This window comes from Ylistrum balloti, unplaced genomic scaffold (genome assembly GCF_031769215.1).
Source record: "Ylistrum balloti isolate Yb309-2 unplaced genomic scaffold, AGI_CSIRO_Ybal_v1 Utg371716, whole genome shotgun sequence".
NCBI classification, from domain to species: Eukaryota; Metazoa; Mollusca; class Bivalvia; order Pectinida; family Pectinidae; genus Ylistrum; species Ylistrum balloti.
The window spans coordinates 1-25,304 of record NW_026782864.1 but is presented as its reverse complement, the minus strand read 5'-3'; the positions used below and the strand labels follow the sequence as shown (position 1 = coordinate 25,304).

The window sequence follows — 25,304 nt, the reverse complement described above, 5'->3', positions numbered from 1 at the left end:
CAACGAACAAATACCAAACCAACAAACCAACTCTAAGAGCAACGAACAAATACCAAACCAACAAACCAACTCAACGAGCAACGAACAAATACCAAACCAACTCAACGAGCAATGAACAAATACCAGCCAACAAACCAACCAACAAGGAACGAAAAGTACCAGCCAACAAATCAACTCAACAAGCAACGAACAAATACCAAACCAACTCAACGAGCAATGAACAAATACCAGCCAACAAACCAACTCAAGGAGCAACGAACAAATACCAAACCAACAAACCAACTCAACGAGCAACGAACAAATACCACATCAACTCAATGAGCAATGAACAAATACCAGCCAACAAATCTACTCAACGAGCAACGAACAAATACCAAACCAACTCAACGAGCAATGAACAAATACAAGCCGACAAACCAACTCAACGAGCAACGAACAAATACCAGCCAACAAACCAACTCAACGAGCAACGAACAAATACCAAACCAACTCAACGAGCAACGAACAAATACCAAACCTACTCAACGAGCAATGAACAAATACCACCCAACAAACCAACTCAACGAGCAACGAACAAATACCAGCCAACAAACCAACTCAACGAGCAACGAACAAATACCAAACCAACTCAACGAGCAACGAACAAATACCAGCCGACAAACCAACTCATCGAGCAACGAACAAATACCAAACCAACTCAACGAGCAACGAACAAATACCAGCCGACAAACCAACTCATCGAGCAACGAACAAATACCAAACCAACTCAACGAGCAACGAACAAATACCAAACCAACAAACCTACTCAACGAGCAACGACGAATACCAGCCAACAAACCTACTCAACGAGCAACGACGAATACCAGCCAACAAACCAAAGTCAATGAGCAACGAACAAATACCAGCCAACAAACCAACTCAACGAGCAACGAACAAATACCAGCCAACAAACCAACTCAACGAGCAAGGAACAAACACCAAACCAACACCAGCTTGCATCGCTTACAGCCATGTGCTATGCTTTCATGGAAATCAAACCATCACGTACTATTGTTGGGTTGGGTACATGTGATTAGAAATGTGACTCTCTAAATATGTCTATAAATACTCTACTTCAATGTGTAAAATATTGTAATAAATAGGGTTCAGGACAAATCAAGGTCATGTCAGACATTCTTGTTGATATCTGGACCTGTCAGACATTCTTGTTGATATCTGGACCGGTCAGACATTCTTGGTGATGTTGATGTCTCTACCTGTCAGACATTCTTGTTGATATCTGGACCTGTCAGACATTCTTGTTGATGTTGATGTCTCTACCTGTCAGACATTCTTGTTGATGTTGACATCTGGACCTGTCAGACATTCTTGTTGATGTTGATGTCTGGACCTGTCAGACATTCTTGTTGATGTTGATGTCTGGACCTGTCAGACATTCTTGTTGATGTTGATGTCTGGACCTGTCAGACATTCTTGTTGATGTTGATATCTGGACATGTTAGACATTCTTGTTGATGTTGATATCTGGACCTGTCAGACATTCTTGTTGATGTTGATATCTGGACCTGTCAGACATTCTTGTTGATGTTGATGTCTGAACCTGTCAGACATTCTTGTTGATGTTGATGTCTGGACCTGTCAGACATTCTTGTTGATGTTGATATCTGGACATGTCAGACATTCTTGTTGATGTTGATATCTGGACATGTCAGACATTCTTGTTGATTTCCAATAATACGTACATTTTATAGTTATAAAGAATACAAAACGGATGTTGCAAACTAACAATAGTAACATAAAATTCGTTTCTATCTACACAGCATGTTTTGAATCTTCCGTATAGTCTACAGTAAAACTGATTTTTATATGACACCAAGAAAATGTATAGAGAAAAGTATGCAACGTTGACTTGAAGAGTATGTTTTTAACTTGTGGCTTGTGCAATGCATACTCTGTTACCTTAAGCAGATAGGCTGTGCAATGATATGTAGCTAGTTAACACAATGGATATGGAATCAATAAATCGTTTATATGCACACGAGTCTATGTTCCCCTCGTCTCGATTCAAACGCCTGCTTAACTGTTTCGTAGACATGTAACTCATTACATCCATCACTTTGGAGTTACATTCGTCAGCAACATACATGCTATTGCTGAGCATGATCCGAGTAAAATACCTACGGTAGTTTTGATCATACACTTACGACAAAATGTTTGTAAATCAAAGTTTACGTCAATTATAACTATAAGGAAATTTATACAAAGGAGAGAAAGTGAATGTCGTGTCTCAGTGGAGTGAAAAGTTTCGAGTCGAGATGAAGGGGGTTATAGACATTTACACTTAAATAAATGGTTATGAACTTAATAAAGTGTAGTCGTATCGGTTTGTATAATATTTTATAATTTTGCATACACTGGCTATACATAAGCTTGTATATATAACTTAGACGTGACTAAGGCTAATGTCCCTAGTTCAGTTTGTGTCTTTATCTGCAGTATATGATGGATTGTCTTGGTAGGTTAACTCTACTTCCTTACTGTCAATCACGCGACCATCGTCACAACAGCAGAGTACTAGACGGAGTCTGTAAATGCCGTAACATACACAATGGACCAACGGCATAGCCACGAAGGTGACAGCTATAGAGATCCCTACGGTATACCCTGTGCTACCCTTCCAGTCAAGAACAGAATAGACGTAGTTTTTGTCTACGTGGTTGGTGCCGCCCCCTAGCGTGTAGAACAGAGAGAACAGCACGTACACTAAAGCGTACACCATCGTGTGCCAGAAGTGGAGGACTCGGACAGGTATTCCAGTGACGAACAGATTCAGGATGACGTAGACAGCATTCAAGGCATGTGTCTCAATATTCACAGCAGTCATTTCTTCAGAACCTACTCGTGTAAAAGAAACATGTCTATGAAGTAAAACTGATACAGTGAACACGAGAAGACGCTGATACAGTGAACACGAGACGACACTGACACAGAGAACACGAGACGACACTGACACAGTGAACACGAGACGACACTGACACAGTGAACACGAGACGACACTGATACAGTGAACACGAGACGACACTGACACAGTGAACAAGAGACGACACTGATACAGTGAACAAGAGACGAAACTGATACAGTGAACACTAGACGACACTGATACAGTGAACACGAGACGACACTGATACAGTGAACACGAGACGACACTGACACAGTGAACAAGAGACGACACTGATACAGTGAACAAGAGACGAAACTGATACAGTGAACACTAGACGACACTGATAAAGTGAACACGAGACGACACTGATACAGTGAACACGAGACGACACTGATACATTGAACATGAGACGACACTGATACAGTGAACACGAGACGACACTGATACAGTGAACACGAGACGACACTGATACAGTGAACATGAGACGACACTCATACGGTGAACATGAGACAACACTCATACAGCGAACACGAGACGACACTGACACAGTGAACACGAGACGACACTGACACAGCGAACACGAGACGACACTGATACAGTGAACACGAGACGTCACTGATACAGTGAACACGAGACGACACTGATACAGTGAACACGACACAACACTGATACAGCGAACACGAGACGACACTGATACAGTGAACATGAGACAACACTCATATAGTGAACATGAGACAACACTGATACAGTGAACATGAAACGACACCCATACAGTGAACATGAGACAACACTCATACAGTGAACATGAGACAACACTCATACAGTGAAAATGAGACGACACTGATACAGTGAACATGAGACGACACTCATACAGTGAACACGAGACAACACTCATACAGTGAACATAAGACAACACTCATACAGTGAACATGAGACAACACTCATACAGTGAACACGAGACGACAATGATTCAGTGATTGGTTAGCAACTTTTTCGGGAAATGTGGGAAAATTAATTAACAAATAATATTTGCGTTATGTATTCAGCAGATATGTACTTGGTATTGTAGATGAGGCCCCGATACTGAATATGAGATATATAGTTCCTGTTATAGTGGAGGCCCAAGTAGTGTATATAAAACATGTATATGCTGTTGTAGAGGAGGCCCGATACTGTATACTTACTACTGTACAGGAGGCCCCGATACTGTATACTTACTGCTGTAGAGGAGGCCCCAGTATAGCATGGATACGGTGATACTGCATGTGTTGGCTACGTTAAAGACTACCCAGTTGAACTTGAAGTACCATGGATTCGCAAACGCCAACGCTATAAAACAGTTCACAATGATATCGTAAGCCTAGCATGTCTACCTGAAAACAAGCTGTTAAACCAACCTAGACAACAAACCGAAACAAGTTAAAAATCGTGTCCGCTTCAAAAGATAAATATAAATAAATTTCCAATATTGAAACAGGTCTCTAGATATATGTTATAAATGTTTATCCACAAAAATGTTCCGAAACAATAGAATGTTATACTGAGAGAGCAGGTTATTCGCTTTGTTTTCTGCAAACACGTAACCTGGGTCAAAGTATCAGGATAGACAAATTTCTTTACAAGAGAAAATACTTTTCTTTGATTTCAACTAAGTACATTTCATGGCTATATGGACATATAATGGTATATACCTTCACATATATCTTTCCGATTAACACGAGTATAAATGACACAAGTTAAGTCTATCAGCGTGGACAGGGTCAGCATGAAGTAGCACCAGTCAGTGAGGTATATAAACCATTTGATTTGTTGATTGTGATCAGGCCCCGCCCATTGCCAGCTAAACACTCCCGTCAGGATAATCCAGACCACGTGGTATAGGGCCCAAATTACCCTCCACACCAAATATGGAATTTGTTTTCCACACTGAAAAAAAAAAACGTTTAAACATGATCCGAGCGATAAAAGCGAGGAGACGAATGGAAAAGGGGCGATATTGTGAGTGAGGGAGAGGAAATAACATCGCGAATGAGTGATGGAAATGAAGCATGATCACGAAGGAGGGAGAGGAAGTGAGATCACGAGTTAGGGAGAGGAAGTGATATAGCGAAGGGAGAGAGAGAAAGCGAGATCGCAAGTGAGGGAGAGGAAGTGAGATCACGAGTTAGGGAGAGGAAGTGAGATCGCGAGTGAGGGAGAGGAAGTGAGATCGCTAGGAAGGGGAGAAGATGGAGCGAATTTGTAATGGAGGAAGGGAGATGGAACAAAATTGCGATGGAGGGAGGTAAGAAAAGGAAGTGCGATCGCGAGTGAGGGATGAAAAGCGAGCGAAATCGCGAGTGAGGGAGGGAGAGGAAGCGAGATCGCGAGGGAGAGAGAGGAAGCGAGATCGCGAGGGAGGGAGAGGAAGTGAGATCGCTAGGAAGGGGAGAAGATGGAGCGAGCTTGTAATGGAGGAAGGGAGATGGAACAAAACTGCGATGGAGGGAGGTAAGAAAAGGAAGTGCGATCGCGAGTGAGGGATGAAAAGCGAGCGAAATCGCGAGTGAGGGAGGGAGAGGAAGCGAGATCGCGAGGGAGAGAGAGGAAGCGAGATCGTGGGGGAGGGAGAGAAGTCAAGATCGCGTGGGAGGGAGAGAAGGCAAGATCGCGAGGGAGGGAGAGGAAGCGAGATCGCGAGTGAGGGAAGGAGCGAGCGAAATCACCAGGGAGGGAGAAAGAGTGAGAAGGAAGGAGTGAGTGAAAACTAAAAATCTTATATTTTAGGGAGGATCGAGATAAAAACAAAAATCTTATGTTGTAGCATCCATTAACTATAGTTACACTTAAAACCTAAAAATGCGTGGCATTGATAAAAAGGCCTAAGCGTCCACCTAAAACTAAAATTCATCGTCCACCTAAAACTAAAAATTGTCGAACGATTCATCGTCCACCTAAAACTAAAAATTGTCGAACGATTCATCGTCCACCTAAAACTAAAAATTGTCGAACGATTCATCGTCCAGATAAAAACAAAAATCTTATGTTGTAGCACGATTCATCGTCCAGATAAAAAATAAAAATCTTATGTTGTAGCACGATTCATCGTCCACCTAAAACTAAAAATCTTATGTTGTAGCACGATTCATCGTCCACCTAAAAATCTTATGTTGTAGCACGATTCATCGTCCACCTAAAACTAAAAATCTTATATTTTAGGACGATTCATCGTCCAGATAAAAACAAAAATCTTATGTTGTAGCACGATACATCGTCCAGATAAAAAATAAAAATCTTATGTTGTAGCACGATTGTTGTCGTGAACAAAACACCAAACAAATAAACATGATAAAAGTCTGTATATCACACTACCATTTAATTCAAGTACAACTCACCTCTCCAGCATTAATGAGCTGTCATACACACTAACAGACATACTGTATGCTATACCACGAACCACAGGAAATATAGATAATCTCAATATATCATAAGATATTAAAGAATCAAAAGCTAGTTCATCCTCTACCTAAAAAGATAAATATCATGGTTTGTATATATGCACACTACTCTAGAAAGTAATCAACTAAGAACATATTCAGCAGCAGCTTTGATACTGTTCCACACCTGGATGTTTACGTTACAGCTTACTGTGCAAATTACTGTGGCCAGGTAAGTCTTTTATCAGAATTGATCGACCGATACTAACTCACCTGAAACTGGACAAAGTGATGCGGTCGGTCATATCCCGAAAGGAAATTAGACACCTTAAATTCTTGTGAACAACACTCTCGGCATCCTTCCCGACCTGACTCTGGGTCCGCCATCTTCTTTGAATGTTAACAACAATATACAGTAGCACGACCTTTCAACTGGTTTTATCACGGTTCATACGTCACGTTTTACCACGCAAGGATGGGTTTTGTTTGTGAATGTGACGATGAAAGTCTATAAAAAGAAGTAAGTCTACATGTGTTGCCTAAGAACAGAATAACAAGGTTACGGTTCACTGGACAAGTGGTAGGTAGATGGCTACATATTTGTATTTACCGATGTCAGTTCTCATCTACACCTACACATATATAATGATATACTTCGTGGCACGATATTTTGATTGAAAATCTGTAGCTATAAAGGAAATTCAGCCATGCGTGGCTTGGTGATTTAAATATCAATTTAAAAGGAAATGGAATTAATTGATTTATAGTAGAATCAATACATGACTGTTGACAGAATAGATAGAGACTTGTTGAAGAACATTTGGATGGCTCCTTGTAATATAATTTACAATTCACAAGAGAAATTGAAAAGCTTATGCTTTGGTATATGCAATATCATTATTACAACGGCAAAACATCAACAAAGAAAACAAAAATTACACGGAGACTCGTAGTACAGGGACTGAGACAAGTGTTCAGGAAGGGTTAGCGTCGTCAGCCTTTACTTCTGTCGGAATCCACTTCACATGATAACTCGCATCGAATACATATATTTCCCAGTCAGACCACGGGGAAGGTCATTAAACTTCTCCATAGTCTTCATCAATCTGCATCTCTTGAAATCTCGCGTTGCAAGTTAAACATGCTCATGAATACCAACATATAAATATCATAGATTGTGGAAGCAGGATTGTTACAACTAGAAACTGAAATCTAAGGTAATCGAAATATTCAAGCTTAACTTAGCACAAATCGGCACCTTATGGTTGTGTGGTATGACAGGGTCGAGGTAAAAAGTAGAAGAGCCTGTCGTGTGGTTGCTTTCCAATGAATAAGGAACATTGTTTTGTTAATCATTACAAATCAAGACACCATGAAAACATCTAAAGAAGAAATGAGATCAGTTGTCCATGTCTTTATTTTGATAAGTTATCTGATTAATTCAGTCAAGTGTGAAAATAGCCAAAATAGAAGCACAGTTTGTTTCCACAGGTCAATAGTCTGTAAGGAGATCTTACCACCAAATTAGACGTAGAGTTGTCAGCAAGAAATCATTTTCCTAATTTCATCCGCAGTATGCTTTATCTTTACTGTAAATATGGTAGCTCATGCTACGAATATTCCGTGAAACGTTATAGCAAACCTACCTTTAGAATCAAGAGCAAAGCGGGGTTATAGGAAAAGAACCATATGATGGCCACAGAGCTCCCGGCGGAAAGCTTTTTTTCCAGAATTATACACAGTTATAGAGTTGTAGTTAGGCACCGAGAGATTAATAATCGCTCTTCAGTGACTCCTACTCTTATCAGCAGTGTCGAATTTTTTCCCCATCTCCATAAATCAACATAACCATCAGAGAGTAAACAAATATTTTACTGCGCAACCCGGTGGTAACGCACTCGCCTTCCACCTAGCCGTCCGGTGTTCGATTCCCGGAACAGACGTGAAAAGGTATGGGGTCACCTGCCCGTAAACGTGGGTTTTCCACGAGTACTCCGGTTCCTCCCATAGTAAGACCCCTTTTGTGTGCTTTCATTCGGAACAACAAGTGTGATTAATAAAAGTTGGAAAAAACTTGTTTCGCACTTATGTATAAACATTTTACTTTAAAAGGTACAGTCGAGCTATTTGTAGCGTCATAATTCCTTCATATTCTTCATAATTGGTTCTGTCCTGGAAGACCGTTGAATGACGGCTGATTATTGGTATTTAAGCTACTTCCGACATTTAAACAGGACGGGAGTTCTTCCGCTTCCGCTTTGGGCCAGGTCTTTCGGCCTCCACATCAGAAAAGAATTTGTTGTAAATTATAGCTTTCTAGTCATTGACATATACTGAACTTAAATTCTTCGTAAATTAACTGAAGTACTCCTGTATGTAACTCAACTTTGGAAAAAGATATGATGTCTAGAAAACATACTCTTTGATCGGAAGTTCCTATATTTGAGTGCATTCGTTTCACGAGTATCTAAACTCCCTTGCCGACTTGGTCACAATAGGAACACAATTACAAGACAGATTCCTGTCTAATACGAATCCTGCTGTCAGATAAGTCGTCAAGGTATCGCCCTTTGATGGACTATCTGGAACCGACATTCTCACTTTCTTCATGTTGGCCCCTGCTATGATTTCGGACACTGATTCTTGTAATTGCTTAAAATCGAGAGATTGTGTACAAAATTTAATTCGACTAGTAAAGATGAAAACAAAGTCGTTTTAATTCTGTAAATGTGTTTATTTTCAGAGACGGAAAACAAAAAGTACAATTATTATTGCCTGGTTTGTCCCTAAAAAAGTGATCTTTTGGTGACTATTCTGATTCCCGGTTCAAACGGCGTCGAACCATCAGTAAAACAGCACTTACTGATAACACCATCATACCTACCAACACTGCGATCGTGAATATATCACCATCGATACCGATGTTCTTCGTCTGACCGATTGGGTTTGCTACATCCGGTTTACCAGCCACTTTTCTTCTACGGCCTGTCAACAAAAATATACTGTGTGTAAGTTTACAACAAGACTTCTTAAGATGTTTGGTTTTAACAATCAGAAAGAAATGCAATGGAAATGTTTTTGTAGTTTGGCTTACCGATGTGTCGCGGTATGACCCCGGAAGTAGTTAACATCGCTCGGTACCCCTGAGGCGCTGTTACGATCGACCGCACCATTCTTTGGTGGCATTGTTGGTCACAAACAGACGAATTGTCCGTAGTGTTACAGAAGGTGACGGTGCAATACAAATACAAGTTGTCCTGATCAGTCGAATATTCAAAATCTCTAAATACAAACCTGGTCTCGTGAGGTGTAATGTAGAGCACACGTGAACTGATGTCACTAGCACACCTGAAATAGAAGTATCACATGATTGGTTAATCTCTGACTAGTTAGTGAATCGAAGCTGATAGAGACACTGACAGAATGGATATCAAATGAATATTTCATCAGCAAAAGATCTTTACTAATCAGAAACTCCACTGCCCCGTTGCAGACCTATGTCCGCAGAGAGAAGGAACACATCAACAACTCACGCGTTCCTGATCAGGTATAATTTCAGATTTTCCCCAGCTCCAGGGGAGGGAAGAGTGTAGCAGGAGTCTACTCTCATCTTGACGTCGGGGTCGGATACGAGTGTGGCGAGCTTGACATAGATGTCCTCCCCGATGTCGGCCGAGAGTGGGTTATTTGTCATTACATAGTTATCGATCAGTGGATGTAGGAAGTTTAAGTCCCTGTAACGAAAATTGTATTCGGACTAGAAAAAATAATTTACATAGGATGGGTAAAAATAAGGAATACGATAAATAATTATAAACCTGTGCGTATATTACAACAGTACGTTATGAAGTTCTAACAAAAATAAATGTACAACAACTTGAACTATACATGATGTTTGATTCGTTTGTGTGTTTAGAGAAAAACAGAATATCATTTGCGATCTTACAGCTATAAACGGGAAATTAACAAGCCTCACGTGTAAAATGTCATAGAGATAGCGTAGTGGCCTTGACCAGAAATACGTGGATTATTGCTGCGCGTGCGAACCTGGTTCTGTGTCTCTATAAAATGCTGCGACACCGTCTCGTGTATATTCATGCGACACTCTAGGTCTATCCGGAAGCGGTAGTCTCTGATGATAAACTCGTAATTGGCATCTCTCAGTGCATACACCAAAGTATTGCTATACACGTCACTTCTGGCAGTGAGCTAAAATCAAACCATATCAAGAATATATATAATTACTGAAAAGAAATGCAATACCATACCATTGTTGGCGTAACATTAAAGTGTACCCTGACTGAAATGAATGTACTCTTATTTCTTATGATTCGGAATCAAAAAGATTGAAACGGCATTAAAATCCTATATATTGACGTGTTCAGTAAACTACTTCTAATCAGACTAAGGGTGACTCGCGCTGAGTGGGACCCTATCGGCTGTTACGTCACAAGTTCAAGTAGCCGACATGGAAGAAACAGATCGAGAACAGCTATGATATGCAACATTAGATTGCAAAGAAATGTTTGACAGCTTTTGAGGAATTAAATAATACTGACGATAACATTATACAGACTGTAAACAGTCATATGAAATTTGCCGAAAGTAATTAATTTAAACATGCTTCTATAGCGTTGAATTTCTCACGTCACAGACAACGGCTATTCATATCGAGGCTATCCATATCGAGGCTATCGCCGTCCAAAGATGTGTACTTCAGATAGATCACAATTTCTCGGAAACGCAACTAACTACGGCTTTCTTGGTCTTTTGTATTATATACACTTAAAACCTATTATTGTGACATATATACTTAGTATGTAATTATTTCATAACATTATAACTTGCAAGATAATTCTTCACGGAGTATGAATTACATAAAACGAACATAGTGTATGTATAATCATAATTTGTAAAATCTACATTAATTTCCACCTTGATTGTATGCGTTTCTAGTCGATCGATTTTGTAATTTGTAAGTAACGCTCTTCATCTTTGGAGGAAATAAAGACAAAAATGAAATGAAGTATTGTACAGCTACATATAGCAAAATACTGAAGTTAATTTTTTAAGTAAACCATCAAATGATTTAAACGATTCTGATTTTGGCAGTAAAGGTAACAGAAGCATCAAAGCACATTTTATTTTGTTTCTCAACTTTTTCAGATTTCAGATCGATCCGAAAAATAAAAATACTTGGTCAATATCACCTCAAGATCGTTCCAGGCACTGTTGGGTTTAATTCCACTGTCGGAACTTGAGGTTAAGTGTTGTTCAGAAAAACAAGAGGCCCATTGGCCTTACCGGTCATCTGACGACAAAAACTTTCGGCTGGGAGAAGGATTATTTTTCTACTTTGAATGAAATCTTACTGAGAAGCTATTTCCCATGAAGACTTAAGTTTTGGTGAGGAGTAGGTAACTGTAACAAGTGTTACCCTTCGGGTCACATGACCTAATAACATGATAAGGCAATCATGTTACAAAATGACAAACGTGACTTCCACGTAAAAGTATTGAAAAGGCCGAAAACTAACAGCACTTTGCCGACTTTTCAACTTGAACAGATTTTTAAAATGTATATCATGATGGCGGACGTATTGTATTTCGGACCGACCCAAAAAATAAGTATTGCTCAGGTCTGTTGTCTCATGATCATTTCAGACAAGTCTGAACTGAGCCCCATCAGTGGAACTTTCGAAGTGTAAAATATATAATTTAGGCACATCTTTTTCTTTCTGGTCGCTTTCAGCTTCGAAATGTCCAAACACCCTCTCCTTATCCATGGTAGCAAACCGCTTCATCGATGCAAGTAACCTTTTTAGCTTCTAACGACGCGCTAAAACATTCAACTCTAATTTAACTAGATAAAAATTTCACGTCACAGAAATCCATAGATTTAAAATCCAGCTGAACTGACAGGCATGTTAACAGATTCGTTTTATTAAACGATTTCTTGCTTTGCATTTCTCAGAAATATCGACTTTGAAAATGGCGGTCATCTGCAACGAATAAGTTTATATCCATGGGATCATAAATCCTAACGTACATTGTACCGGATAGGATGTTCGAGTTTTGGTATTTTGAACACCAAAACATTAAATATCGAAAACCCTTATAAACCCTTTTGTTTCTTTATAAAGTGAAGCATAACAAGCCACATAGAAAGTGTACTTTTTGAAAGAAACGAACTTCTTTCCTGCTCTACGTCGCTACCTTCTCATTTCTGTCGTTTGATGTCCGGTTTCAAGTAGTTAACTAAAATGTGTAACTCTGTAGTGAGGTGGTTTAACTCACAGTTCTATATTTAGAAATACGTACATAACTAATAATTAGGACTTACAGTATGGCGAGTCAGACAGTCGTTATACTGATGATTTATAATCAGGTAGTCACCAGATCGGTAGCCCTCGCAGCCCGCCTTACCGAGGTATATATCAGTCGGATCAAAGTCTGTGTGGCGCTTGTAAAGCTCTGGAAGGTATATCCGAATCTTCCAGACGTTTGTAAAACATTCAAGGCTGATGAAGCTGACGTAGGATTCTAGTAAAACCAACAAGAGAATTTATTGTCTAATGTGTGATGATAATGTTTAAATATAGCAATCAGTACACATATATATATGTAACATTTAAAGTGAAGGAGAATTCTGAAAGATTGGCCAAATATTGACCAGGATATGACCTGACGAATTCGGAAGTAACTATAGAAACGGCTAGATAGATTTTTTCCTGTCTCTTATGGGTATGCAGAAATCGCAAAACATGCCCTTGTTACTATATACAGTATGGTGTTCACCTGTTGACAACAAGTCGGGGTGTGTGGGTGTAATAGTGTACACCATATTCCGCTTCGAAACCCTACGATCAAAATGAATTCTTCATCTCAAGTACGAAAAATAAGATTTTCAAATTTTCTGTGATTTCCTTTTCAAATGACATGTTGGTATTTTATTGTTGTTTTTATAGTCTACGCGACACAATTAAAAAAAAATTCTTTGAAAATAGATTTAAATACTTGAGAAATATGAACTTTTGAATTTCTCATGAGTTGAATACGCCATTCTAAACCATTCGAAGTGTAATTTTTATAACACTTTAACAGATCACCGTGATGCAAATATGGAATTTCTAAAAGACATAACAAAATCTAATTCCACTTAAGTTGACGGGGTCATGGGTACTCTACACAGCCACAAGCATAGATTTGGCCGTTTCAGCATAGTTATTAAGATATTAATGTTGAATGGTAATTGGAATTGCACGTGGGTGTTTTCCAGATGGAGTTCTAAACCATCTAGTCATTGCAAAGACTTCTTCAGCCATATTCCTTCAACTTGTAATCATTTAATTAAAACACGTTTGCATAGCAAAGTGAACCGCAGTTTCGAAAATGAATGAAATAATCAGCTTCCCCACACCCTCACAGTCTTTGACTTGTGACTGAATAATTTCACGTCTTCGCGACCTACATGTTTATTGTTTCTTAAAGGACCCTTTGATTCCGCACGTGAATTATCACGATAGTGAGGATACTTACGTGAAACAAACGGGTGGCTCGAAGTCAAATCGTATGATGTTGTACTCTCTGTAAGAGACCCAAGAAACAAGTTAAGTGCCACCTATCAAAGTGGATGTTTTTCTGTAGCATCTGTCGTAGAAATAATCCGTTACAAAAGTAATATAACGTTAACATTGTACATGGATACTGCCATCCCAGGCTAATAATTCTGACCAAATATGAAATAATAACTTTCTTCGGGAATTGAACAAATTATGCTCAAAAATGTAATTTTCCTATACAAAACTAAAGCAAACTTTACTTTCTTCTTAAGTAAGCGCTATTGGTAGGAACTTTCCATTCACAGCGAATAATTGATTCTATCATATTTGGTAAAGATGTATTTATTTATTTACTTTTTCATTTATTTTATTTATTTCCTAAATTTCAATCAATTTGAACCTTTTCGGTTCCCACTATCAGTCCCTTGGTTCAGCCAGTGTTATTGTGTGCATACCAAGTCTGAATCACTTCCAAAGTAATATAAACATAATGCTGAAATGTAATTTTCCGATATTTGAACTACAATCATGTTTACCCTCTCCACCTGAGGGGTATGACAGCCCTCCAGGCATGAAATTTGAGGAGCACCTCAAGAACCTACCATATCCGAGCATTGTTTTTTTTTTTTTGAAATTCGAGTCTGACTCCGTTAATGTCAGCGCTCATCAGCTCCTGCAAGTTGCAAGGCAGTCAGGGTCAATAAGTACATGTCATGAAGCTGTCGTCCTATGTTTTCCAGTGGATATAAAACAAGTTATTGCAATAACTTATTTACCTATATAAACTATATATTGATCATATTATATTGGAAAGAAGAAGATAATGTCAATTGTCTACGGATGCACGAGAGGACGCACGGACGACAGAGGACGGATGGATGGACGACAGAGGACGTACGAACGACAGAGGACTGACGGACAAAAGAGAACGCACGGACGACAGAGGACGGACGGACAACAAAGATCGGCGAGACGACAGAGGACGGGCGGACAACAGGGGACGGACGGACGACAAAGACGGACAGACGACAAAGGACGTACGAAAGCGATTGTAACAGGTCAGTCGAGACTTCATCTCAGACAACCTAAATCCGTTTAGCTTTTCGATTTGCACGCTATAGTGACTTCAGTCTTACTATTTAGGAGCACTGTCCAAGGATTTTTTAGACAAGTTCTAACTTACATCAAACTTACTCCAGACTGAACGTCTACACAAACCTCAGTGGTGGAATGACTCTACTACATCACAATGTTGTAATTGTCGAAGCGGCAAATGTTATAAAGATCATATGGGGCGGATTGCGGTTCCTGACAGTATCCTCGTTTAAACGACGAGTTCGTGAATGCAAATGATAACATTATGTCTTTCAGCATGTTTGTGACTCGTAACATTGCACATGGAACTAGTCAATTTTATTTAAATGTGTAGAATCCATGTCATTTGAAAGACGTACTCTGTGTATTGAGTGTTTGTTAAAACATTCTAAGATGAAATGAATTAAAATTTATATGATCATGAATCTACATATTGAAGCTGTCGTATATAAATATCTCAGTTTCCCAGAAATTTACCTAGAAATATCAGCCAATGATCCTTTTTTTTATAATAAAAAAACAACAAAAAAACAAAAAACGAAGTGACGAATTTTCAATTAAGCGTATCTCGTAGTTTCGTTCAGAAATGTTAATTTTATCTTAATCGCCTTACTGTTTTGAGGCTATCATTCCCGATGAGAATATTGACTGAAGATAAAAAATTCATTTCGCATTGGTTTAGATATTTGACCCCAAACTCTCCCTGTATGTCGACGAAAGTTTATTTATTTAAACTTAATTGAGCAAGATTCCAAAGAAGGGAATTAGCTCGTCGCGATAACCCCTATTGATACTTTTTTGAATGTGGCAATCGAAAACTTCATTGAAACAACGGCTTTTGTTTACCTGTACCATTAACTCTATCAAACATAGAAAATGGCCGACGATGTTTCCATCAAAATCACACATTTCTTCATCTTACCAGTTTTAACTGAGTTACATGATCCCTGATAATGGGAGAAATATTCAGCAACTCAATCGTAAGTCCGGATGTCATATTGTGGGGTTCAACCACTGTACAGATTCGTGTGTACTTACCAGTGCGACCGGAACACAGGAAACCACCAGGGAAGTTGCTACAGGTATGACTTCCGCTGCAGCGGTTCGGGAGTTTACATTCGTTAATATCCTTGTCACAATGATGTCCTGACCAGCCATCTGTACACATGCACTCATAAGATCCGACATTGTTGTGACATGTAGCCTCGTTTTGACAAGGGTTGTTTTCACATTCATTTATATCCTCAGAACACGTGCTTCCATGCCAACCTTGGTTACAATGACATATATAGCCTCCGGCGACATTGGTACAGGTGGCGTTGTTCTTACCCAAGTGTTGTTTACATTCATCGATGTCTGTAGAGCAATGTGAGTCTGTCCATCCGGCCGCGCAATTACATGTATAACTACCGTCATTATTTATACATGTCCCATGGTTATTGCATACACGAGGCATAAAACTGCATTCATTAACATCCTTCGAACAGTTCCATCCAGTCCAGCCCGCGTTACACTGACACGTGTAATTACCGACACGGTTGTGACATGTGCCTCCATGTAAACAAGGGTTATGTTGACATTTATTCACGTCAGTATCACAATGATCACCCGTCCAGCCCGCGTTACACTGACACGTGTAGGACCCAACACTGTTTACGCAGTGCATGTTTTTATGTGGACATTTGGTATGTTGGCACTCGTTGATGTCATTCTCACAATTGTGTCCACTGAATCCTTGACACGCGCACGTGTAGGACCCGATCGTGTTGTTACACGTGCCTCCGTGTTCACAGGGATTATGTTGGCATTCGTCAATATCTTGTGAACAGTTACGTCCAGTCCAGCCACTGTTACATGTACAACGGTAGGTTCCAAGGACTATTTTCACAATGACTTGTACCAGGTCTGTGACAGTAATGTCCCTTACACTCATTAATATCATGACAGTCGTTTTCTGTATAACCTGTTTGATTAGAAGCGGAGATAGAGACAAATTCATTGAATTTATCATGTTATTCTGAAAATGCTCTCTCTCTGTCTCTCTCTCTGTCTCTCTCTGCTGAGAGGATTCAAATTCTTACTGTTAACCTCTGCTAGATTAATAAGACATTGCTATATAAAATACCAAGTTCATTACTACAGTCATGATACAAGAGGTCCAATGGGCCTGCATTGTTAACCTTGTATGCAATGTTCATCGAAATAGATGTTCATATCACAAATATATTGACATATACACCATTGTCATTCAAGGTGGGCACATCCAATCGATATTAGCCAAGTTCAACAACAAAGAGCTTCTAATATTCACCTCTAAACTGTGAAAATTATGACCTGGATTTCAAGTAAATTCCATATCTGTTCTCAAAGTTTGTTGACCTTTGAACTAGAAAAACTTTTAAATCAAATATCATACTTCTCTGACTTTTTGTTTACCAGGAGAAACCCTTTGTATGTTTTAACATAAGTGACCTTTTAATATGGGTCAAGGTAATGTTTTAACAAATGCCAGTCATCATCATAGGAACCTATCAGACAAATACAATACTTCTTCGCCTAGTTAGTCAAAAGAAGTTGTTTAAAAGTTTAAACAAATTCGACCCCTGTGTGACATTGAGTAGTGGTCAAGGTCATTTCTTTTCCCAAACGTTTTCAGGTTTAAACCTAGAAACATATCAGGAAATACCATGCTTTTGAATCGATTGGTTAGAATACAAATTTGACCTTTGTCAATAAGAGTCAAATATAATCGGGTTTTATCTTAGAAACCTATCACCCAAAAACATGGTTCTGCGTTTTTTTGATTATTCAGAAAAAAGTGGTAAAAACGTTTGCTCCTGTGACCTTGAACATTCATCAAAGTGATTTATCTTTCGCAAAAATTGTCGGGCGTAATCCTATGTCAAAACAGCCTAATTCCATGCCTCTAGGCATTTTACATGTCCCTGGATAGGCTGTCTGAGTTATCATACAGATACCTGACATGTCCCTGGATAGGCAGTCGGGCGTAATCCTATGTCAAAACAGCCTAATTCCATGCCTCTAGGCATTTTACATGTCCCTGGATAGGCAGTCGGGCGTAATCCTATGTCAAAACAGCCTAATTCCATGCCTCTAGGCATTTTAGTTCCAGAACAGAAGTCGAATAAGGCTTCTGAAAAACTTGAACCCTGTGAACTTGAACATATATCATTTTTGCGTCATTTCTTTTCACAAATTTTGCTAGGCTTGGAACATACCAGCAAAATATCATACCTTTATGCCTTTAAGTACACGAGAAAAAGTCAATAAAATGTTTTGACAAATTTGACCCCTGTGACCTTGAATATAAAGTCAAGGTCATTTCTTCTTTAAACTTTGTCGGATTTTCTCTTAGGAACATACCAACCAATATCAAAACATTTGGTCCATTGGTTATTGAGTAGAAGTTGCTTAAAGGAAAAATTGACGCCGAACAACATGTCATGGCATAAGCTCACTTGGTGGTGAGATAAAAATGAATGCTATAGCAGTACTGTCCCTTCTGATGACTTTGATGATTGGACTAAACGTGTGTTTTATTCGTTACGCTCTGATTCTAGTTAAAGGCATGATGTTTATAATATACCTAGAATTGAACCATTGGATATTATTTAATCTAGCTGTTGTTTTACTACCACTAAATAATAGAATTAGTTCTAACTTGATGATGATTCTATAGCATGTAATATATACTACAGAACAAAGTCAACCCACCTGGAATAAAAACTTTAAAACAATATAAATTCCTGAACAAAACATCAGTATTTTAGACAAAGAAAGGAGCGGATCCCGTGTAAGATACTCATTATATTCGCAGGGTTTATGTTTCGATCACGTGTCAGGAACTCACCAGATTGACAAATCGTAGAACCAGTGTCTGGGTCACATGACTGGTTTATCTTGGCGACACAACGTGTGTCGCAGTTCCTCCCGTAGTTATTGGCGCCACACCAAACCAACGCATGCAGATGCAAACTTCAACAACAAAGTTTGGTTTTATTGATTAGCTAGAGCACAGTATAAAATGCGGTTCATTGTATATATATAATATACACACAAATACTTATCAGTAGTACTTATACAGGTTACATTCCAGGTAAGGTCGACGAAGTACACAACTATGTTTTATTGCATTTTTTATTGTATTTTGTACCATATTGGAAGTAAATGTAATTTGTTTTGATAGAAATAACATCTTATCAATAAACAAGAAATACCTATACAATAATTATGACAGTGCACCATGAATTATATTACTAGAGTACAAAGTATTAGAAGGGTCCCTAGTTAGGCTGTCCGATTTATCGTACTGATACCTGACATGTCCCTGGATAGGCTGTCCGAGTTACCATACTGATACCTGATATGTACCTGGATAGGCTGTCCGAGTTATCATACTGATACCTGACATGTCGCTGGATAGCCTGTCCGAGTTATCATACTGATACCTGACATGTCCCTGGATAGACTGTCCGAGTTATCGTACTGATACCTGACATGTCCCTGGATAGGCTGTCCGAGTTATCGTACTGATACCTGACATGTCCCTGGATAGGCTGTCCGAGTTATCGTACTGATACCTGACATGTCCCTGGATAGGCTGTCCGAGTTATCGTACTGATACCTGACATGTCCCTGGATAGGCTGTCCGAGTTATTGTACTGATACCTGACATGTCCCTGGATAGGCTGTCCGAGTTATCGTACTGATACCTGACATGTCCCTGGATAGGCTGTCCGAGTTATCATACTGATACCTGACATGTCCCTGGATAGGCTGTCCGAATTATCATACTGATACCGGACATGTCCCTGGATAGATTGTCCGAGTTATCGTACTGATACCTGACATGTCCCTGGATAGGCTGTCCGAGTTATCGTACTGATACCTGACATGTCCCTGGATAGGCTGTCCGAGTTATCGTACTGATACCTGACATGTCCCTGGATAGGCTGTCCGAGTTATCGTACTGATACCTGACATGTCCCTGGATAGATTGTCCGAGTTATCGTACTGATACCTGACATGTCCCTGGATAGGCTGTCCGAGTTATCATACTGATACCTGACATGTCGCTGGATAGACTGTCCGAGTTATCATACTGATACCTGACATGTCGCTGGATAGACTGTCCGAGTTATCATACTGATACCTGACATGTCCCTGGATAGGCTGTCCGAGTTATCATACAGATACCTGATATGTCCCTGGATAGGCTGTCCGAGTTATCGTACTGATACCTGACATGTCCCTGGATAGGCTGTCCGAGTTATCGTACTGATACCTGACATGTCCCTGGATAGGCTGTCCGAGTTATCGTAATGATACCTGACATGTCCCTGGATAGGCTGTCCGAGTTATCATACTGATACCTGACATGTCCCTGGATAGGCTGTCCGAGTTATCGTACTGATACCTGACATGTCCCTGAATAGGCTGTCCGAGTTATCGTACTGATACCTGACATGTCCCTGGATAGGCTGTCCGAGTTATCGTACTGATACCTAACATGTCCCTGGATAGCCTGTCCGAGTTATCATACTGATACCGGACATGTTCCTGGATAGGCTGTCCGAGTTATCGTACTGATACCTGACATGTCCTTGGATAGGCTGTCCGAGTTATCACGGCCTGTCGTAGGGAGGAAGAGCTCAGTGATGATTTTCCAAATATTGTGAGTTCTAATGGACACTCTTACACGGTACTTGGTAATGCTGACGCACAAAGTTCAGGGAGTATACATATAGACTCAAATTCTGGATTGTTGGTATATAATACAAGAAAAGAAGACAACAACATGTATTCGATGGACAGTGTGAACTCTACTCAACAGGTAAATACCAACCCTGATAGTTCAGACCCTATGTATCACTCACCTATACCAAACCAGCAAACCATAGCTCGCCTGGATGATGAATTATTTAACCTTCCAAGAGACCAATATGTTGATCAACTCCTGACGATTGCGGGAGAAAATGCTAAAACAATAGCATGGTACAGACATATACTCCATCAACGAGCTGAACAAAGTGTGGCTAATTATCCAAAAGGTAAACTCGCTGAAAGAAAAACGACCAATGTGTCCTCAGATGCGTACAAATATGCAAGAGACTGTCACATCATAGTATCATGCATAGCTGGTGATGATGACGAAATACACAAAGTTTTCAGCAGATCATCTATGAAAAATTATTCCGATGAAAATACTCTCCCAAAAGAAGTATTGCGACAACAAGAAACGCAGAGAGAACAGGATTCGAACACAAGAGGTAACGCCAACATCCAAGATAAGGTAAATATTCACATGTTAATGGAACGGTTGGGTGAAGTGGAACTGAACCTCAAAGACAGAATTAAATCTGAAAACAAAATGATCAAAGAATTAGAAGAAATGAAAGCCGAAAACAGTCGGTTAGGCAATGTGATTGTTAGTATAAAAAATGACATTGCAAAGATGTTTAAAGAACAAACTTTGCCTTCCCCAACGTTTGCAGAGATTGTAGCTAAAACTCCTCCATCTGTAAGCGCGAAATCGCCGGCAGCAAATTGTGTACAGCACGTGATCACTCAACCGGACACACCGGTACCGTTACTCGACCAGGTATCAGGTACAGGTACGAACAACTCACCTGCACGTGACCCATTCATACCAACACAGGTGTCCGGAACACCTGAGGCTCGAGTAAATAATAGCCCAGTCGTGATCGTGAACAGTCCTGTTAAACGTCAGGCACGGAATTCAAACTACATGCATAAACGCAAAAACCACGGCGGTCCTCCAACTGATGTGTTCGTTGGTGTTAAAAGGGAACGCACCGTTCGGTATTTCGTAACGGGAATTGGTAAAGAGTCCACAAAATCTGGAATACTAAATTATATTACAAAGAAAGGCGTCCGGGTGACGGACTTAGTTTTATTTGACAGTAAGGACAATACATATTCAGCCAAGGTGAATGTATATGAGCAAGACGCGCAACTATTGCTAGATGTCAAATTTTGGCCAACAAACGTCTTTTGTCAGCCATGGCTTACACGCAAGGAACGTTTGCAGCGTAATAGTCGACGACGGCCACAGCGATTTGATCGCGGTCCTTCAAAGTGGCACAGGAACAATAGGTTCTACCGCAAAAGGAATGACTTCGCGGACAGCGAGGAAGCACACACTTCGGGCTGGAATGAAAGTAGTTACAAGCGTGACTATTACACTAATACAAACGAAAACTATGACTATAGGGATAACGGAAACTATTCCGAGAATCTCGACACAGACTCTGGTAGATGGAGAGAGTATCCCGAGACTCTCGACAATGACTCCAGTAGTTGGAGAGAATACAGTTATTAGATTAAGTTATGGACTATTGTAACACAATCTGCTATATACTTGTAATGTCAGCTATAAACCTAACTCTACTTACCTGGAATATTAGAGGATTCGGAACGTCAGCAACATCTATCGGTAACTTAATCCGATCCGGTGAGTTCCGTAAAGACATCCTAGTATTTACAGAGACTAACATCGCCATTCACAATTTAGAACTATTCGAAAATTTACACAAAGACTACTTCTGCGTACCAGAATGTACCGAAATTAACAATGAAAAGTGTGAACATATTAGACAAAACGTGACAATGTTAATTAACAAATCTCTATATCACTCCGTGTCCACTCTTTGGGTAAGTGATAGAATCGTAACCATACAACTGGACACTGGTCAGTCTAGGGTTATAACAATAATAGGCGTGTATCTCCCAAGTAACAATAACATTGATGAGTACACAGTTCTTACACAACAAATAAGAGATTTGTGTGAATACCATTGTCTCACGGGAAATGTGATCATTGCTGGAGATTTTAATGCCAAATTAGGTCCACTTCCGGGAAATGCAACGGCGCGTATAAAATCTCTCTCTCTTCGACACTTGATGTGTGATCTTGAACTGACAGCAGCTAACACTAAACCTGTATGTAAAGGGTATCGGTACACATTTGTTCCCAGTAAATCCATGTTGGACTACATACTCGTAGATAATTCTTTAAACGATTGTATATCCACGTGTTCTATTATCACAAATTCGGAAGTGGACTTAGCTTCGGATCACCTTCCGGTTTTGTGTGAGATCAAAGTTCCAGTAAATCATGTCTACTCAACTCAAGATTATACTAATCTAGCCAGTGACTGTCGGGCTTGGCATAAAGCTTCAGTTGAAGACTTAATTAATTATCAACTAGACCTCAACGAAAGACTGAGAGTGTTAGATAATTTCCCACTATCCTCGCAGTACCAGGTCGACGCGTTTACGGAAATATTAACATTATCTATGATACTTGCAGCCAACAAAAATATCCCAGCTGTCAACAGAAATCCGTTACTTAAACCGTACTGGACCAGTGAAGTTAAAATGGCACATAAAAAGGCCTTACAGAAACGGAAGGAATGGATAAAATATGGTCGACCGCGGGGATTCGAATACTCATCGTATTCTCAGTATAAAAAGGCAAAGCAAAACTTCAGATCAATTCATCAAAAAGCATATAATAATTATATACAGAAATGTATACTAGAGATCGAAGAGGCAGCAGAGTGCGACTTAAGACTTTTCTGGAAAATTATTAGAAATCGGAAATGCCCAAAAACTGCACAAAGTAAAGAAATATCGTATAACGGGAAAACGTATGGAACTCCAAAGGATATATGTGAAGCCTTTGCATGCTACTTTGAAGGCATTTACAACGGAGTACGTATGGAAGCGGAAACGGAAGTACCTAAGCGACATTGTGTAAAATCAGAAAATCTTGAAGTACTCAATGCGAATTATACCTTCACAGAAGTAGAAAACGCGATTAGAGACACGAAACTGAGAAAAGCTCCGGGTCCAGATAATATCTGTTATGAGCACTTCCGGTATGGTGGACGGAACTTGATACTTTGTATATTAAAACTATTCAATTCAGTTCACAACTTAGGATTTATACCAAAATCCTGGAAACACGGAATCATTATTCCACTGTATAAAAATAACCACAAGACACGGTCTAATCCCGATAATTACCGGCCGATCTCTCTACTTCCGGTACTGTATAAATTGATGGAGAAGGTTGTTAGTAATCGGATACAGCAGTGGCTCCCATGTACAAGCATCCGGCTAAATAGACAACAGCAGGGATTCCAAAAACGACTTGGATGCGAAACTGTGTCTTTCAACATAAGAGAATGTGTTTATTGGAATATTGAAAATAACAGTAAAATTTATGCAGCCTTCCTGGATACCCAGAAGGCATTCGATACAGTCTGGCACGCTGGGCTGATGAGAAAAATATATGAATTTGGTATTAGAGGGAATATACTGACTTTTTTTGTCAATGCGTACAATAATATATCAAGCGCTATAATGACCCACGGGACTAGATCACGGACGCTACCTGTTCGTTCTGGTATTAGGCAAGGTGGGATCGCTTCCACGTTTTTATATCTCATATACATAAATGATTTGTTGAATGATTTGGAAAACTCTAATGAGGGAGCAAAGATTATGGACATAAAATGTGGAAACCCCGCGCTTGCAGATGACTTAGTTCTGCTTACCATTTCTCCGTCGTCCCTTCAAAATATGCTGGACATCTGTACCGGATATGCAAAGACCATGCACTTCCGGTACAATACAGAAAAGAGTACAATACTTGTATTTGGGAAAAGACGAAACGAAAACGTTAAAGCAACATGGACACTTATGGACAAGAGTTTGAAAACGTCAAAATCTTGTAAGCATGTTGGTATGATCTTATCAGAAGATTTGAAGTGTTCCGGAGCAATGCAGAACGCATGCATAAAGGGAAGAAATTCATTCAATCTGATCACCAAATTTGGATCGGATTGCAAAAGGACGAATCCATTAATAACTGTAAATTTGTACAAAAAGGTGGTTCTTCCAAGCGTATTGTACGGATCGGAGTTTTGGTGTAACCCGAACAAAAAGGACATACAACAAATCCGGGTATTTCAACATCAGATAGCTAAGAGAACACAGTGTCTTCCAAAACATACCCGATCAGACATAGCAGAGTCCTTGTTAGGTCTCAAAAGGATAGAAACTGCAATAGAACGGCGGAAACTGAATTTTCTGTGTTCTCTCATCAACTTACCATCATATACGCTAACTAAAGACATTTTAGTTCGTAGACTGTATCAGTATCGCGATAACAATGGGGAAAGACAGATGGGATTTATTCCAGACGTTAACAAACTCTTACTGAAATATAAATTGAACAGTA

At 39.6% G+C, this 25,304-nt stretch overlaps 2 protein-coding genes across 2 annotated transcripts; both read right to left on the bottom strand.

The window, feature by feature from the left end:
* Nucleotides 1-2,473: 2,473 nt before the first annotated feature.
* LOC132563420 (protein rolling stone-like) lies at nt 2,474-6,744 on the bottom strand. The gene is made up of 4 exons (XM_060228179.1): nt 6,631-6,744; nt 4,633-4,867; nt 4,160-4,270; nt 2,474-2,895 (listed from the first exon to the last, which is right to left on the bottom strand). The coding sequence occupies exons 1-4, from the start codon at nt 6,742-6,744 to the stop codon at nt 2,474-2,476; spliced, it is 882 nt and encodes a 293-aa protein (XP_060084162.1).
* A 2,326-nt stretch (nt 6,745-9,070) lies between these two features.
* Nucleotides 9,071-16,946, bottom strand: LOC132563419 (protein eyes shut homolog). Its single transcript, XM_060228178.1, has 7 exons — nt 16,052-16,946; nt 13,896-13,943; nt 12,700-12,899; nt 10,334-10,566; nt 9,891-10,091; nt 9,452-9,705; nt 9,071-9,342 (listed from the first exon to the last, which is right to left on the bottom strand). Exons 1-7 carry the CDS (start codon nt 16,944-16,946, stop codon nt 9,167-9,169), a joined length of 2,007 nt encoding a protein of 668 aa, XP_060084161.1. The 3' UTR covers nt 9,071-9,166.
* Nucleotides 16,947-25,304: the final 8,358 nt, after the last annotated feature.